This window comes from Actinia tenebrosa, unplaced genomic scaffold, assembly GCF_029948245.1.
Source record: "Actinia tenebrosa isolate PJP-AT-01 unplaced genomic scaffold, QUT_ActTen_1.0 PGA_scaffold6__47_contigs__length_16458017, whole genome shotgun sequence".
Classification (NCBI taxonomy): Eukaryota; Metazoa; Cnidaria; class Anthozoa; order Actiniaria; family Actiniidae; genus Actinia; species Actinia tenebrosa.
The window spans coordinates 12,310,324-12,327,192 of NW_028292583.1; the positions used below are offsets into that span (position 1 = coordinate 12,310,324).

Sequence of the window (16,869 nt, forward strand, 5' to 3'; positions counted from 1 at the left end):
AAAGGGCAAGAACAAAATATAAATCAAATAATATTTGAATGCCTATAATTTTGACATTGAGACATCCGTAACACACTCCAAATCCAAACATGAGTTTTTACAATACAACTGTTCGTGTTCACCTAAAATACTGAATAGCCTGCAGTTAAACTATATGGTTTGTATGTAGTTCCTTCCCATCCCACACCACGTGTCATTCTCTTGAGACGTATGCTTTTTTCTAGTCAGCCTCCGTCCATTATCAAAATATATCCAGAAAGGAATGAAAATAAGGGCATATGGCTACTGAAGTAGAAAAACATCTATCCAAGCTAAGCTATTATAACAATTAAAACAATTTAGAGACAAAAACCATTTAGAAAATACAGATGAAAATTAACAATCGACATTACGTCATGGCGAACGTCTGTTTGTAATGCGCATGCGTATTGCCATGAAGTATTTTCAGTCTTAGCAATTAGAGATATATTTATATACATGTGATACATCATTGAAACTTATTGATAACAGTTTCAACTGCAAAGGATAAGATCTAGTTGTTAAATGCATCCATATGTTATGGGACTGCGTGTATGCTTTATGTGTGTGTGTGTGTGTGTGTGTGTGTGTTACAACTAAAGAGTGGCAAATAGCTCTCTTCCAAGCAGTCAATTAAGTCAACGATGACAGATCACCGGGACTAAACTGAGACCATTTGAATAACTGTTTTTCTTTACTGGATAGTTCCAGCTCACAAATGTCCTAGATGTTGTTGATCTTATAGCGCATCAAAGATGGTTTTCATATTCCCCTTCCTCCATTTCAATTTTTTCACTGCAAAAAAGAGGAGGAAATGCAGCATAATTAGTACACACACACACAAAAAAAAACGATAATAATCATTTTGAGTGAATAAAAACGTGAAAATTAAATTAAAAAAAAAAAAAAAAAAACACACACTTCTCTTTAAAAGTATGATACAAATCAAGTAAGTGTGACCCATTAGATAGAAAATTACATACTAATGCGAATTAATATTAATAAGCCATGATTATGAATATTATAACCGCAACTGTCCAATAAATTCTCCAGGCTTTACATCTCACTGGCTGTAAATATATACCTCACTATAGTACACTAAATAAAATTACTTGATTCTGATCGGTTATGATCAACAGCACAATTAGTAATCCTAAATTCAGATAAATGCATTCGCTTCGACCAATTCGATATGTGCTTTAAATGAAAAATCGCACAAACTCGAGTATAATTCATGTATATGATGAGTGATGTTTTGTAATTGCACGAGCCTTTCCTATACTTACACTGATGGTTGTGGTTTTAAACATTTCTTCCTACAAACGACGAATAGAAACAAACCAGTAAAGGAAACTACAGTAGCGAGACCAACCATGCTGACAGATATGGCAATGATTAGGTACAGGTCAGGTAGGCATTCATGTACAGGGGATGCCGTGGTCGTTAGGAAACCTGCGATGAATTTAAAAAAATACCAATCAAAGATAGCTTGGGGGCGACTAACTTCCGTCTAAACAGCTATGACTCGTACCAATAAAGGGAGGTCTTCGTGTCGTTGCAGCAGTTGTAGTGGCTGTTGTTGGTGCTGCTGATGTCAATTTTGCTGTTTTTGGTGTAGCCGTTATTTTGGATTTTATTGTCGATGTTGTCATTGTTGTTTTTATTTTTGTAGTTGCTGCTGCTGCTGTTGGTGATGTTGTTGTTGTTGGTGGTGTTGTTGTTGAAGTTATTGGTTTTGTTGTTGATGTTGTTTTTGTAGTTCCTGTTATTGTTGGTGGTGTTGGTGGTGTTGTTGTTGATGCTGTTGTACTTGTTATCCTAGTTGTTGTGGCTGGTTTGTTGGTTGTATTATAAGTGTTTGAAGTAGTGGTAGTAATAGTAGTCTTGACCAGCACTTGTTCACAGACATTGACTCCTTTAACGTTGTTGCAATCTTTAAGGAATGACAGAACAAATTAAGACAATAAGTATATATCAACGTTAATCACCTTTAAATATCTAAAATAGCACAAAATCACAAGAGAGTGATATAATCTGTACTGCCTTATATACCTTTATTCTTGTATTCACAAATCCATCCTTTGCCGACGGTGTCATTAATGATGACATTAAATTGGAATTGGGAAGCATATGATGAGTTGTGCGCTATAGTGGCAAATGCTTCTCCTTCACCTTCTGACACCAGCAAGTTCTTATCAATTGGCAGATCAGTGTGGTTACTCAGCCATTTCCATTTTCCATTTTCCTTCTCAAGTCCAATCCACCATTCATTATCTCCGTTTTTAGTTGTTTCGTTCTGAAGCTGTTTTTGGATGAAATTCAATTCTTCGTTAGTTTCTATAGAAACCAAATCACCCTCTGCATCGTTGCAGTGCTGACGTGCTTCTTGTCGTGAGCTTGAGTTTCCATGGAACGAGTAACAAGAACACATGTCCATATTTGAAGCTGATAAAAAAGGAGGCATCAAAACTGGCGTCAAAACTAATTGCATAGGGAGGGGACCCTAAGGAACCTTTTTGCTACCTTCTAACTATTTTTTAGATATTTTATGCTTTGTTTTAGATATTTTAAGTTATGCAAACTATAAGGAAATATAAATTATTTTCGCATTTACTTCCTTAGAAAAAAGGAGCAAGAGAGGTGATAAATCACAGGGTATTAGTAAAAGCGTCTGGTCAAATTTATATTTCTCTTTCACCCAAAAGTTCATGCGAACACGAGAACTGAGGCACATCACAAGATAAAAACGTTGGTTTAAATTATTTTCATTTCTTTTAAAGATTTTAAAGTTTGACGACTTTTGTACGACCTCGCGTAAACCTTGCTACAGCAAACATCTCAAGTACTGACACACATGTGTTGAGGCATAAACTTACCCGTAAAATCTGGTAATATCCAAAACACCACGACAACTAGGAAGACAATTTTGGCACCAAAAACATTCATAGTGCATAGAGTATTACTTCACTAGCTAGGAACAAACATTTACTGTAACTAGAATAAAAATAAGAGTTTTTTTCAGATGTAAAGCGGGGAAGTTCTGGGACAAGACGCAAGTTGTTCAAGTCTGGTACTGTCTTGTTGGTTGGTAACTCGGTTGACAGTCACTGTAAGCTTCGAAACAGCAAAGTGAAACCAAACTGACGGTTGAATAAAATTCTTTAAGATGCCTTGCGTTCATTAGCTTTTAATCTCAAACGGTTTTGCGTGAATCAGAATAAAAACGTTTTAGATTAACGCCGGTAAGACTTCAACAAAAAGGGGAATTACTAAGATAATACAGAGTGTTGACCGGCCTTGTGTTGGTCAAAGATGCAAAACGAAAGAGTTTCAACAGGATATGACAAAAATAAAATGTTGAAAATAGCTCAAGGTCATTAAAACCCAAGTGTAAATATCAAGCATTCAAAAATGTTTGAAATATTAAATTCAGGGCTTTAAACTTATTTTCGTACAAAGCGAGGAACTTATTTTTTTGTTGATAAAATTCCTAATATATTCGTTTTTGCCTTAGCAATTTGTAGTATTTAACTAGCTACTTCCAAAATGATAAAGCTGTCAGTTCTTCAGTTCTCTCATTGATGTCACACTTTGAGAAAACGTCATTAAAAAGTTACGGAAAAACACTGAATAAAGATAATAAAAACAATAATTTTAATAAGCACTGGTTATTCGTACGGTATCCTGTGAATATTAAACTTTTTAAGAAAAGTTACAATATCTAAAACAAAGTAATATATAGGTGGGGGAAAAAAGTTGAGATAAAAACCACGAGTTTGTGTTCGCGCGCGTGCGTCACATTTGGCGGGAAATGTAAACTTAATCTGTCCCAAGACGTACATCGCCAACAGCAGTCGCCATGTTGTTTGTCCTGCAAAAAATATAAACTTCTGGAGAAAAACAAATAAAGGAAAGCAGTCGAGAAATGACAACACACAGCTTTAATGAAGACTGAACTATACAGCTAATGATATTTTGAAGCAATTTGAAGTAGGAGGTAAGTAAACTCGTGTAGTTGAAAATTTAAATGGAGCCTTGTAAACTTGTAGCTTCAGCGTTCAATTCAGCGTTGTTTAAACTAAAAACAACTGAAACTAGCTGACTTTATTATGTCTATTGTATGTCCAGAATGATATATTACAATATCTTGTCATTATTTTATTGATTTTTGGTAATGTTTGAGCATTATTCGCAATGAATAATTATGTACATTGAACTCTTAAAAAGGTTCGAGTTTATAAATAATTTGTTATTATCAAAAAGCTTATTTAGTAAGACTCATTAATATCCCTTTTTTTTTTCTTTCTCTGGTTTTGAACTTTCTTCCTGCTGATTTTATGTGTTTTTAGTTACTGTAATTTTTATGTATTTAAGTTGGCCTGTCATCTGGCTTCCCCTCCACCACCCCCTGGGGGTATTTTTGTCACAACTATTGTTTACTTCATATTGCGATTATCATTCAATACTCATTGTTTTTCATAAGTTCCAACTATTGCAACCAGAAATAATGTTATTAAAATATTATCCCATTTTCTTTCAATACTCCATTTTAAAGTTCCGTTCCAAGCCGAGGCTGGAGTTTCCGCGCATGATAAAAAGTATAGTTTTGCTATGCGCGGAAACTGCAGCCTCGTGGTCACTCGAACGGAACGGTAAAATGGAGTATTCATCACTTTAAACCAAACGTCCATAGCTATATTGCAGTTATGTTCTCATTGGATTTGGAACGGTTGCATAAGATGGGTTTCATGATAGTAGCATATTCTGTGGCCTTGTAAGGAGATGGCATCTTTGTTGAGCTCTGCCGCTGCTCACTACTATCCTTGAATTCTGCAAGCTCTGCATAGACTAATCTGTTATCCTGAAAATATATCAAAGGATATATTTAATAGGTAATAAATTATTAAGATAATTAATAATCAATAGTAATAAATTAGCTTGCATATTATTTCTTCAAAAGACAAAACCAATCTAAAACAGCCTATTTTGATAAGACTACTAAATTGTACAAAAAGGAGGTTCTGAATAACTAGGTTAATGACTAGCAATGATCTTATAAATAGGATCTTTTTGTTCAATTTTTTGGTCGATAGGTTGCTACAACAAGCTTACAACACCTTCTCACATAACATACACACATGCAAGAGAATGTACCTTGGTCAGGTCACCCATTGTATTTATTTCATTGTCATAACTGATGCTATCTGATTCTTTGTTTCCATGGCAACTGTTATGATTGACAGTTTGTTGCGCCTCATTTAATTCAGCATATATAACGCGTGATGTAGATTGGTTTGCCTGATTGGTTGTTTGGTGTGGCCATGTTTTGTTTTTATGCACGGAAGCACAGACTGATACAGCCTCTTTATTTGTTCCATCAGTAACGTTGACTACGGTCTTCTGATCACTTATAGAAGCATAAGCAGGTTCTGGTTGCGAGGCGTTGTCACTGACAATATTGACTTCACTTGTAGCAATGAAGTCGTTGATATTGGATGATACACTGCTTTCAAGCTTTACTGGCACCCGAGACTTTTTGTTTAAGCTAAAAAGATGAAAAAAGACATCGTTTTGTAAGGTGCCATATAGTCACGTGGATGTTATGACGTAAGGTCATCCAATGTTAGCAAAATATTCCACTCTGTTATATCTTCCTTGTTGAATGTGAGCAGAGAGATTTCAGGGGGCCCGTAGCACTGCTTTCCGGACCTATCTTTCGAACTGTCAGACGCTGCGATGTCAAAGATTGCTTTACTTATACTAAAATAAAACTTTTGTACAATTTTTGTAAAATTTTGAATCACATGCTACCCCCAACATAGAAGTAAAACCTGTTCTAACGCGGTTCTATTTTTAAACCTCATAATTACTGACTGTTCTCTCAAAAAAGGATGCTAATTTGCTAAAACCATGTAAATTTACTAACTTACTGAACGTTTTCCCTTGGCTTTCGTTCTGGAAGATCAAAAAATATACGTCAGATAAGTAACTGTTCAGTTTTTCAGGATTTAAAAATGTGATGAACAAATGGTTGATTATATCATGATATGATGAAAATAACGCGGATGATGACGATGATGAAAGTGATGACATTGATGAATAACCACGGGAAAATATTTATAATGAAATAAGAGAATTTTGAGAGTTATTCTTGGCTTCTCACCTTGTTTCTTTTGCTTCCATATACACGCAAGAATCACTAGACAAATAGATAGCAAAAGAACACCAATAACACTGGCTACTATTGCTGTAGGGAAAGATGGTCTGGAATCTTCCGCGGCCACGGGACCGTCGGTAGCAAAAGTAGAGTGGTTTGGTACTGGAGAATAATTTCCTAGTTTTGAGAAACAAATTAAATTAGTGATGAGCAGGATGTTGATGGTGAAATCTCGCTGAAGTTGCCATAGTTACTATTGCTAACACATACACATACCATAGTTACTGTTGCTTAGTAATACATGTGTAAAAGGGACAAAAAATGGAGATTTTGAATAAACTTACCCGCTGTATCTGTGGTACTCATCTTTGCAGTTTGAGATGGAGTGTTAGTCATTGTCATTGTGCTTCTGCTGGGAGGTTCTGTTGTTGGATAACACCATCTCACTCTGTCTAGGCAGTTTTCTGGATAATCATTAATAATTTGAAACTTAATTAATTTTATTCAATTGACTCACTTCAAAAATATAATAAATACAACATCAATAAGGGGAAAAGAGAAAGAAATAATAGACAATAAGGGAAAATGGCGGGAAAAAGACGGAATTTGCGTCCCACTTGATAGTTTCCCTCTAAAGGTAAACTCATACTGTACCCTTTTCGAGTAAAGGTGAAACGAATTACTACAGTTTGTATTCATTGATAGCAGCGCACGTAACAATAGAGAAATGAAATTAAGGGTGGTTTCAGAGGAAGTGAACTCACCTGTGGGGTCTCTGGAAGTACCCTGGGGACTCAGGTTCGACTATTAGACTCGGCATCACAAGTAAGTAGAGTTCGTTAGCTCTCACCCTTGATTCGAGGGTTTTTTCTCCGGGTTGTCCGGTTTACCCCCCCTCCCCCCCCCCCCCCTCCCCCTCACAAAACCTATAGCATACGAAAGTCTTATTAATTCCAGAGGGTATCGATTAGGTTTGAACTAGAAGAAACCAAACGAAGCTTATATAATTCTTTCAGGCTTTCTACTTAAACGTCCTTAGGGTCGTCACGAAACGCTGCGTAACGATCATAAGAATGTCTTCGTAGGATTCTAGGTAGACAGTAGTCGAAATCGAAGTGTTTCACAGTTCTCCACAAACAGGTTTTGGTCGTGGGGATTTGCAAGGTGTGAGTGAGTGCATGTATGTATCTCTAATTTCTCTTTTAGTCTTCACGTTGCTTGTGTTGCATTCCCTTGAGCGCTTTTTAATAAGTAAGGAGGCATTGGTAATCATGTGGATAGTTTTAGTGAAATAGTGGGCAGAGAAAAAGTAAATATTCAGTTACCTGCTCCTTTGTATTCACATATCGTTCCTTTTCGCGAATCACTTTTTTTGTTGCGGAATAGCCCATAGGTACCTGATGGATAATTCTTTGCCATTATTACATGAATTAAGTCTTTATTCGAATCATCAGGTTTATTGTATTGCCACTTGTTGTATGCCAGGGAGTGGTTACTCAGACCATTACCCATCTTCCATCTCTCTTCTCTAGGACCAATCCACCATTCATCGTAACCATCATTATCTGTCGCCCTATTTTGTATCTGTGTTTTGATAAACTCCCATTCTTCTAATGTTTCCATAGAAACCAGTTCTCCATCATTATCCGTACACAGGTTTCGAGCTCTAGACCACGATCTGAGAGACTTTCCATCAAACGTGTAGCAAGAACACTGAGCTGAACCTGAAATGTGCAACACATAAGGTAATTATCATCATCATTATTATTACGGTTATACATAATCTTATAATGACAACTAAGATGTAGGGTCATACATTTATTATTATTATTATTATTATTATTACGTAGTAATATTATTACGTAGTAATATTATTATTACGTATTTATTATGTAGTAAAAAAACGCGCGAACAACGATTACATGGAAAGCTGTCATAAACAAGCCATTTTACTGAAAGGTCAATTGATCGTCCCCATTTTTCAAAGATTTCTAAAAATGGACCGAATGAAATATGAAATGCTATTGGGCAGAGTAAATATTATTAGCGCATTTGAAAACGTATGTTGAATTGCGCTTTACAAATGAATTTATTATTATTATTATCATCATCATCATCATCATCATCATTATTATTATTATTATTGGGCAATAAGTGAGGACTTGTAGCTTTACGTGAACTTATATTCCAGTTTTGCACTAAAATATGTTATTCCGATTTGATCCCAAGGCCAGATTTTATTTTTTATAAAGTACTTTCAAAAGACGAACTAAAAAAAGGGGGTTAACCAACTTTGTTTCAGAGTTATGAGAGTACGAAGAAGTGAAATACTTGTTTTCTTTATACCAGGGTATTTCGTCCATGAAAAACATTATAATGACGTCATCACGATTACCACACAAAACTCGTGCGCAGAAAGGATGCGCGTGAACAATGCCCATGAACGTCCACAAGTTCATTGCAGTTCAGAGTAAATATTATTATCTATTAATTCAGCTAAGGCAAATGGGACACTTATTTTGATTGTATTTTTCGTCAACATCGATTCACATGACTAGTTTGTCAGAGACAGTCGAGTCATGCCCCGTGTAACAGCATATTGGAATAACAGCATTTTGGAATAACAGCATCTTGGAAACATTATTTGCCCTGATAGTATTTTGAAATAAATTTTACTGTAGACACAGCTAGAACATTATATAAGTTAATTTTGATTATCATATCAATGACTTTTAAAAATAACAGGTATTTTACAGTATATTGACTCAAGAAATCGTTTTAGTCAGAGTCTTTGAAGGGTCAAAGCATTACTGAACACGAACACGGCATTCAAGTAGATAAATAATGGTTATTTTCGGTGTAGGAAACTTGATTTCTAAGTCCAATAAATAACACCAAAGAATAAACAGTTTCTAGTTAAGTTATATTTATATTGTATAAGTTAGCGGTAAATATGGGCTGATTTTACTCACCGGAATCAATCAAGGTCATCCAAATCAGAATCAGTGGTATGCTGACTGCTTCCAAGTAGGTTCGTGTCATGATCAGTCAATAATCCGCTGTTGTATTTCACTGCTCCTTTATCTATAAAATGGAGTTAGGATTTGAAGTATAAAAACGTATAGGGTATTATTCATATAGCCGTGTATCCTCCTCTGAACAACGTTACAGCTTCTTCTCGTGTATTACGCTTTTTCCTGGCGGAAATGACGCCAAAAACAGGAAACGAATTCTTAGATATTTGTGGGAATGGCACGAAGTGTACCTAATGTGGCAGGCATCTGTAGTTCGGTGAGGCAAATAAGGTGATGGTAGTCCCTGTGATACAGGCCCGTAGCCACCATCTAGACCGAGTGGTCCGGCCGGTTTTCAGTTAAAGAAAAGTGGCCATGGTCCAGTATTTTTAATTAACTTGTGAAATAGGGGACTGAAATAGTTCCGAAGGTAAAAAGTGGTCTGGTTAAGACAGGGCCAACCGGATCCTGTGATAGTAGTTTCACCCACAGTCCAGTTTTACCTTAGGAATGTATTTGTTTTGTAAGTACTGCTACGACTACGCAGCCAAAAAGATCTTCAGAGCTGTCAAAAAGTGAACTTTTTGTTTCATTTTACGACACAAACCTAAAAAGTCTTTTCTTGCTACGACTACGCAGCCAAAAAGATCTTCAGAGCTGTCAAAAAGTGAACTTTTTGTTTCATTTTACGACACAAACCTAAAAAGTTTTTTTCTTGCTACGACTACGCAGCCAAAAAGATCTTCAGAGCTCTCAAAAAGTGAACTTTTTGTTTCATTTTACGACACAAACCTAAAACGTTTTTTCTTTTACAATATTGTATTTAAAAGATACGGATGTGAAAATATTGTCTTAGACTAATCAAACATTTCAACAGCAAATAGTGGATATTTACGGTCAATCGTGGTACGAAGGAGCAGACCGATGGTTTATGGGAGTGAACGGATATTGATATTTCAGTGGTGGTTGGGCCCGATAGGAAGTTTTTCTTATAAGGCAGTTGAATCGTTCTGATAGACGAAAGACAATGAAATGTCAAGTAGAGTTCAGTTCTTGAGGAAGTGGCCGAAAGACGGAGGGAAAAGACGTCGTCAAAAAAGCGATTATTATGAATGAAGTTTGGTGGAGTGTTCGCTAATAAGAATAAGTTAGAACCATCATAGTTCATTGTTATACGCGATCACTTTCTGGCAGACACATTCTGTCGTAACATTCAGCCATGCAGGTATTCTATCAGTGAAACTGAAACGAGCCATTTATTTATTTGATTGACTTGTGGTATTTAGTCAAATAATATTGAACTTTGAAAACAATTAAATCTACTTTTATTTTCGTTTATTTCCTTTTTTAAATACATTTCATTAACGTCTTCTTTTCTACGACATGCATCGCCTTTTCTTCTTGTCTAATCTTCATAGCATATTTTCAGTAATCCACACACAGCCTCACCCTCCCCTCCCTTCCGTTTTATGCCGGCATAAAAATTTCCTCCTTGGCTGAAGCATATAAGGTTCGTTTGGGGAAATACTAGCAATCACTTATGTATATATCTCGTTTATCTCATCTATCACATATGTATGGGACTATTTTATTAGAAATCATTATATTCTGTATAAATTCTTATAGCTCTGTTTATGATTACATAACTTGTCATGACGTTTGTATAAAATTCCTTGGTCATTGTTCGTATAGTCTTAATCTTTCATGTTTAGTCGTTGTTGTTCTAAATCACGTTAGTGTTCTGGTTCGATTGGGTCAAACTATCCAGGATCGAGGGATATCAGGAGATAAAAAGAGGGGCATTCAGCAAAAAAGGAAAAGAAGAGAGAATAGAAGAAAACTGTTTTCATACATCCTGTTTTCCTTTCAAAAATCAGGACCAAATTATTTCAAGTCACACCTTGATTATCATTTCTTTGTCTACCACAAGTCAAAGAAAACACAGTCCTCCATGTTCAATTATCACGTCAATCCTACAGTTCTTTCGAAAACTTGTCATTTAACTTCTGTCATTTAACTGAATTCCATACGAGACCGGAAATAACGTCTCTATTGATAGCAAATTACCATATTCGTTCATTTCCGCTCAAGTAAGGAGGTAAGGGCGTTACTGTAACAGTAACATTCTAGATTTCCTAAGTTAACTGAGTGAAGTCATTGGTAGTTCCTAGTCCCACTCAATAGGTATTTCCACCTCTGTGTATCTTGTGGGCTGGTAACGAGGTGGCATTTTCGTATACAGCGCTGCATTTTTGTCGAAATCTGCTAATTCTACGTAGTTCATTCGTACATTAGAATAGTGCTGCTTTCTGTGAATGAGAAAAAGAAAATTCTTATAACTGAGAGGTCTCTGGGCCCCATTGTGTCCCATAACCCATTGCGCACATAATGTTTGAACACATAGAACTGAATAGACATGGCATGTATTCTATCAGTATTACGTATCTATAGTGCTGTAGTTGTGAGTAGTTTTTATTCGTGACAGGGAACATAATACTTGTGTTTAAAAGGCATTAACGAAGAATTAGATTTTATTTAAAAAGATTATAGAGATTTGTCAAAGATCACGATTTTTCCACGAAAAACTGGACTCCTAATACAAAATCTTTCCAATTAGTCTAGTGCTCGGAATATCAAACGCGATATATTCTTCTACCCCATACGTACATCTGCCTGATATTAGTCGAGCAGATTTAGTAAATGGGTTTGTGAAATCACAACTTAACAATGACGATATTTGTTGAAACAGATAAGACATCTTAAGGTACGGTAACGGCACCAGGAGCGGAGAACTGGGAAAAGACGCGCTTCTCTAACGCTGCAAACCGGAAAATGAGGTAAAATGGCGTTCTCAACTCAACTTGACTATGATGACGGCACAGCAAAAGGAAGCCGCAATATGAGAAACTGCACATGCTCAGTCGAAAGAAAACAAAAATTCCCTGTAGTTGAGTAGCTCGTCCCGAGGCCACTATTCTCAGATTCAACCTTACCTTGTTAGTTTTCTTACTCTTGTCTACTACAGCATAGACTTCTTCATGAGGTCGAGTATGCGCGTTGTGGACCGATTTATCAACAGACGTATATAAGTCTCTTTCATCACAGTTTCTTCCATTCTGCTCACACTGGTCAAGGATTCTACCATTTTGTTCATAATGTTCAAAATCTCTGCTATTTTGTTCGTAATTTGTTTCATTCTGTTCATATCCTTCAAAGTTTCTTTCATTCTGATGACGATAACCATTAACCGGCGCAAACGTTTTCAGGAAGGGTTTTTTGTTTATAATGGAGTCGTGTTCGTGTGGATGAATCTCAACTATACTCGCGTACTGGGCTTCTTTCGTTGGAACGGCAATGTCTAATTTCACGATCTCCATATCATGATTGTCTTCTTGTTGTTCTCTTTCCACGGTTCGTGGATCATTGTTTTCGCTTATTTTTAACAGTCCTTTTAGCTTTCTGTAGTTTACCGTTGGTGGACTCGTTGTCTCTGGGCTCCCATTTTTCTTATTTCCATGATGTTTCTTACAGTTTTCTACTAAATAGTTCCCATTTGAGTTGTAATCCTCGCTCGTTGAATGGTTTCTTTTCCCATTTCTAATGCATTCATTTTTCAGTCTTTCATTTTCGTCGCAAACGAACCTCACTCTATGTTTAGCCCTCTCTCTTCCATCACATTCATCTCCACCACCGTTATCGTCATCTTTAATAATCATTATTTCAGCGTATTCGTGCCTCAGTGGTAAGGCTGTATAATCGTCGCGCGAGTTTGTATAACTTATGGCAACGTTGGATTCGTTTAGACAATTTGACAATTCTTTCTCCCCTGCCTCTTGCTGAGAATCGTCAAACTCATCTGAGTCGCTACTTCTTTCTGAAGAGTCGTGCGTTTTGATTGCTGCTTCATTACTTGTTCTATTAAAACGTATAATACAAGTAGCATCAATATCAGTTAGGAGAAATAATAAAATATTACTAGTAATACAATAATAATATTAATGATATTATATCAATTATAATTATTATATATATAATAATGATTTTTAACGCTTTTTGGGGGAATTTTCATGGAAAGTTTTCGAGTTAATGATGACAAGAAACTTTACTTACTTGTCCTCTTTTTGCTGTTTTTCTCTGAAAAAAAAAAACATTTATAATTTATTGATATGCGTTATTGTTTATTGTTTATTGTTTTATTATTTTAATAATACTTAATATTTAAATAATCTCACTGGAGCCCACTAAGGGTTAATCTCAGGTTAAGCACTTGTGGAGGGAGAGGTAGAAAAAATGAGTCAATGAATGAGTTTATTTTATTACCTTTTTTTCGTTTTTTCTTCCGTCTAAAAGCGACGACAACGATACAACAGCAACAGAAGATAAGTGCGCCCAGGATGATTATGACCACGATAATATAAAAAGGTGTTTTTTCTTTTGCTTTTGAGTTTGGTTTACTGGTTGGGTTTTCGCCATTTAAAACTTAAATAAACAAGATTAGGATTACACGTTAAAGAGCGTAATGGTCCACAACACTAGCGCTGCCACTTTTTACCATCTCTTAGGTATTGAAACCTGATTTCCGGTTCCCATTCTCTTTCGTTCTCATCCTCTAGTCGTCCCAATCGTCTACTTCTTTCTAACCCTCCTTCCTATTGACATCTATCCCACTCTCCACTTCCTACCCCTTTTAAAACTCCACCCCTATGTTCCTTCACCACTCTCCCCTGAACAAGCAAAGTTTCTATCATAAGATACCAATCATAAGACTATCATATGACTATTTACCGTTCAAGACTCAGAAATTTGTCTGAGTTTTTCAATTTGCAGCTGCATAAGTTGCTTCATATACTGCGAGGATCAGCTCAATTTGATACATTACAACCGCAGTACAAATATATATTTCATATTTATTCCCATACACTATTTACTAACCAGGATCTGTCTTGTACTGGGGAGTGGTTCGTTTCGTCATGTATGTCGAAAACGAAGCTAAAAATCATAAATCAAAAATTGTTCAAATATTTTTTATCATTTTTATCAATTTCATATTTCTATGTTTGTTACATTCTGCATGCACATACCTGTAGATAAGCGCATTGTTTTTGGAGTGGTAACCGCAAATCCTGCAGTTCTTGCTGTCAGTTTTCTACAAGTTTCTTTAATTGAAACGCAACCTTGAAACAAGTAAATGAAACTTTATTTAGTGTTTATGGACACGAGTTTACAAAGTACTTTACTAGTTTCAGATGCTAAGCATTTTGAATTTTAAATCAACATCGTTAGAGCGAAAAAGTGTAACTCATTGTACTTAGACCTGAGCCTTGTAGAATACGGTGCACAACGTCAGTAGGATCGCATATAACTTTATTTTACATGACCTTTCCACTTTCGTGTATGACGTTGAGATAAGCAAGCGCCATTTGTCTCGCAATTGCGCAATTCCTACAGATTTGAAAGAAAAAACTTCCAGGTTTGGAAATGAAGATTACTAAAGCACCTTACTATTGCCTTTTTACACAGGATTTAATGCGCATGCGCAGAGAGCTAATTTTTTGATATTGATTTTAAAGTTTATTAATCGAGCATTTTCTAGTTCGTAACTTACTTCTTTTATATTCACATATTCGCGCTCTAGGAATATCCTCCCTCAAGCTATTGAATAATCCCTGCGTTCCTATTGGCCAATTCTTTGCCATGATAACGAATGGTTTATTTGTAACGAATTCAGGTTCCCCATCCTGCCATCGATCGTATGTCAGTGATATATTATTCACCCATCTCCACACTCCTGTTACGTTTGTCAACCCAATATGCCATTCATTGTCGCCACACTTATCTGTAGTCCTGTGCTGTATCTCATCATTGATTCGTGACCATTCCTCTATCGTTTCCAGGGAGACCAGGTCACCACCATTATCCAGGCAGTGCTGTCGGCTCAGATACCATGGACGAAGATCACCATGGAAAGAATAACAAGAACACGCTTCTTTACCTTCAAGAAACGAAAACAACATTAATATGAATCAGGTATGGCATAGAATTAACTGTTGGCGTTGTTCTTGCTTAGTGCATGATCCGTCTACTTGATGTTCGGATACTAAACGTGGCTCACAGAAATGAGTATTTATGCCCACCCACGCTTAATTTAAAGCTTTGGACACAAAAATTCAGATCTTTTAGATCAATTTAACAGTTTTTATTCATTTTTAATCCGTTTAATTGAAACCTGGAGTAGCTGAATCTAAGGGCTCGCTGTGGGAGTTACGCTGTAGGGGGCAAAATAAAATTAAGACGGAGCCTTTCTTGGGAACTCCATTAAACTCATTATAATCTTTAAACAGTCTATATTAACTTGTTGGCGGAGTCAGATAAATCGAATTAGACTTAAATATAGTGCCTTTGATCTTGACAGCTTTTATAAAAAATGCATACGTTTTTCATCAATTCTTTAATTTGTTGGTGAATATTTCATTTGGTGATTATTATTTTGTCTCCTTTCTGTCTGCGCTCGAGTTTGATATCTCGGTGTAACTTATCGTACTGAGCATCAGAACATTCTAGGGGGTAGAGTAGAGGCAAGGCAAACCCGGCACCGTTAATATAATTTATTGTGTACTCATAATCATATCTACATATTCAGTCGAAAATCCGGCAGAGGTATTTTAGTAGTCCGACTTTTATCTAGTGTTGCATTTGGTATATGGAATATTGTGGTGTAGTTGAAGTGGTATGTGGTATGTGGTGTTTTATCATGGAAAAGGTAGTATTCCATAGTATACAGCCTTGTATTCTTGTATATAGCAGTATGCACTGACATTTTGTAGCATTTGAAAATAGCAGTATATGTAGGATTTATTTCTATCGGTTTGCATCAATTATTGTAGAGGGATGGAGGAGAGCAGATGATGAGACTGACGGTGGAAAAGGGGGAAGGAAGGAAGGAAGGAAGGGAGAATACTGAGATCTTTATCTTAGTTTAACAGAGTCTTCTGCGCGTTTGATTATATTCTATGTTAGTTTAGTGCGCATGATAAATAATAAATACTGTTATTAAAATAAACCAAACTCCTTCAAGTGAGGAGTCATCCAAAATGAAACACCTTGACACAAGTTGCGCAGCATCAAGTACCATGCATTTGCCGTGCATTATATTTAAATAACTGCACGAACCGGGTATATGACTAATGCCCATATAGCTTTATGTTGCTGGCAGTAAGCAAAATGTTACCAATTCTTGTATCTTGTTTTTGGATTTCTCATGAGCATTATTCAATTGTTCTATAAGCTGAGCATAAAATATCAGTGCGATACAAACTTTACTTTTAGCACCGCATTATAATATGCCTTCCAAGGCATTCGATGTTTAACGATAAACAATTCAGTATGAATAAAAAGAACTCATATTATCACTGATATGCACCAGCATCTTCAATGCTATCTCCACTAAGCATTTCTCCGTTATCAACGTACCGCACAGAGCGGTGAGATTCAAAGTACTGTGAAGCACCATCACAGGAAGAATAAGATAGTAAAGAAATTGGATTTTCAACTCATCTTTCCTACGCCGGGGAAGAGAGCGACAAAATCCAGCTCTCATATATTTCTCTTCCACATATTAAGATTCTTTAAGATGAATTCATAGTTAACTCTGATAAAACTTGAATAAATATGGTACTCATC

The 16,869-nt window shown here is 36.1% G+C and overlaps 2 protein-coding genes across 2 annotated transcripts; both read right to left on the reverse strand.

Annotated features, from left to right (window-relative positions):
- Positions 1-28: 28 nt before the first annotated feature.
- Positions 29-3,317, reverse strand: LOC116287813 (uncharacterized). The gene is made up of 5 exons (XM_031694511.2): positions 2,895-3,317; positions 2,071-2,463; positions 1,550-1,951; positions 1,305-1,470; positions 29-813 (listed from the first exon to the last, which is right to left on the reverse strand). Exons 1-5 carry the CDS (start codon positions 2,962-2,964, stop codon positions 768-770), a joined length of 1,077 nt encoding a protein of 358 aa, XP_031550371.2. The 5' UTR covers positions 2,965-3,317; the 3' UTR covers positions 29-767.
- A 627-nt stretch (positions 3,318-3,944) lies between these two features.
- LOC116287764 (uncharacterized) lies at positions 3,945-9,667 on the reverse strand. Its single transcript, XM_089039391.1, has 7 exons — positions 9,148-9,667; positions 7,601-7,899; positions 6,520-6,664; positions 6,182-6,352; positions 5,949-5,973; positions 5,173-5,563; positions 3,945-4,879 (listed from the first exon to the last, which is right to left on the reverse strand). The coding sequence occupies exons 1-7, from the start codon at positions 9,215-9,217 to the stop codon at positions 4,712-4,714; spliced, it is 1,269 nt and encodes a 422-aa protein (XP_088895517.1). The 5' UTR covers positions 9,218-9,667; the 3' UTR covers positions 3,945-4,711.
- Positions 9,668-16,869: the final 7,202 nt, after the last annotated feature.

Coding starts and splice junctions, on each gene's coding strand:
- LOC116287813 (XM_031694511.2), bottom strand. CDS start 2,964: ATGAATGTTTTTGGTGCCAAAATTGTCTTCCTAGTTGTCGTGGTGTTT. Junction 1,471..1,549: donor ACGAAGACCTCCCTTTATTG/GTACGAGTCATA, acceptor AATTCATCGCAG/GTTTCCTAACGACCACGGCA. Junction 814..1,304: donor TTAAAACCACAACCATCAGT/GTAAGTATAGGA, acceptor TCTTTTTTGCAG/TGAAAAAATTGAAATGGAGG.
- LOC116287764 (XM_089039391.1), bottom strand. CDS start 9,217: ATGACACGAACCTACTTGGAAGCAGTCAGCATACCACTGATTCTGATT. Junction 6,353..6,519: donor GAGTACCACAGATACAGCGG/GTAAGTTTATTC, acceptor TCTCAAAACTAG/GAAATTATTCTCCAGTACCA. Junction 5,564..5,948: donor AAGCCAAGGGAAAACGTTCA/GTAAGTTAGTAA, acceptor TCATCTTTTTAG/CTTAAACAAAAAGTCTCGGG.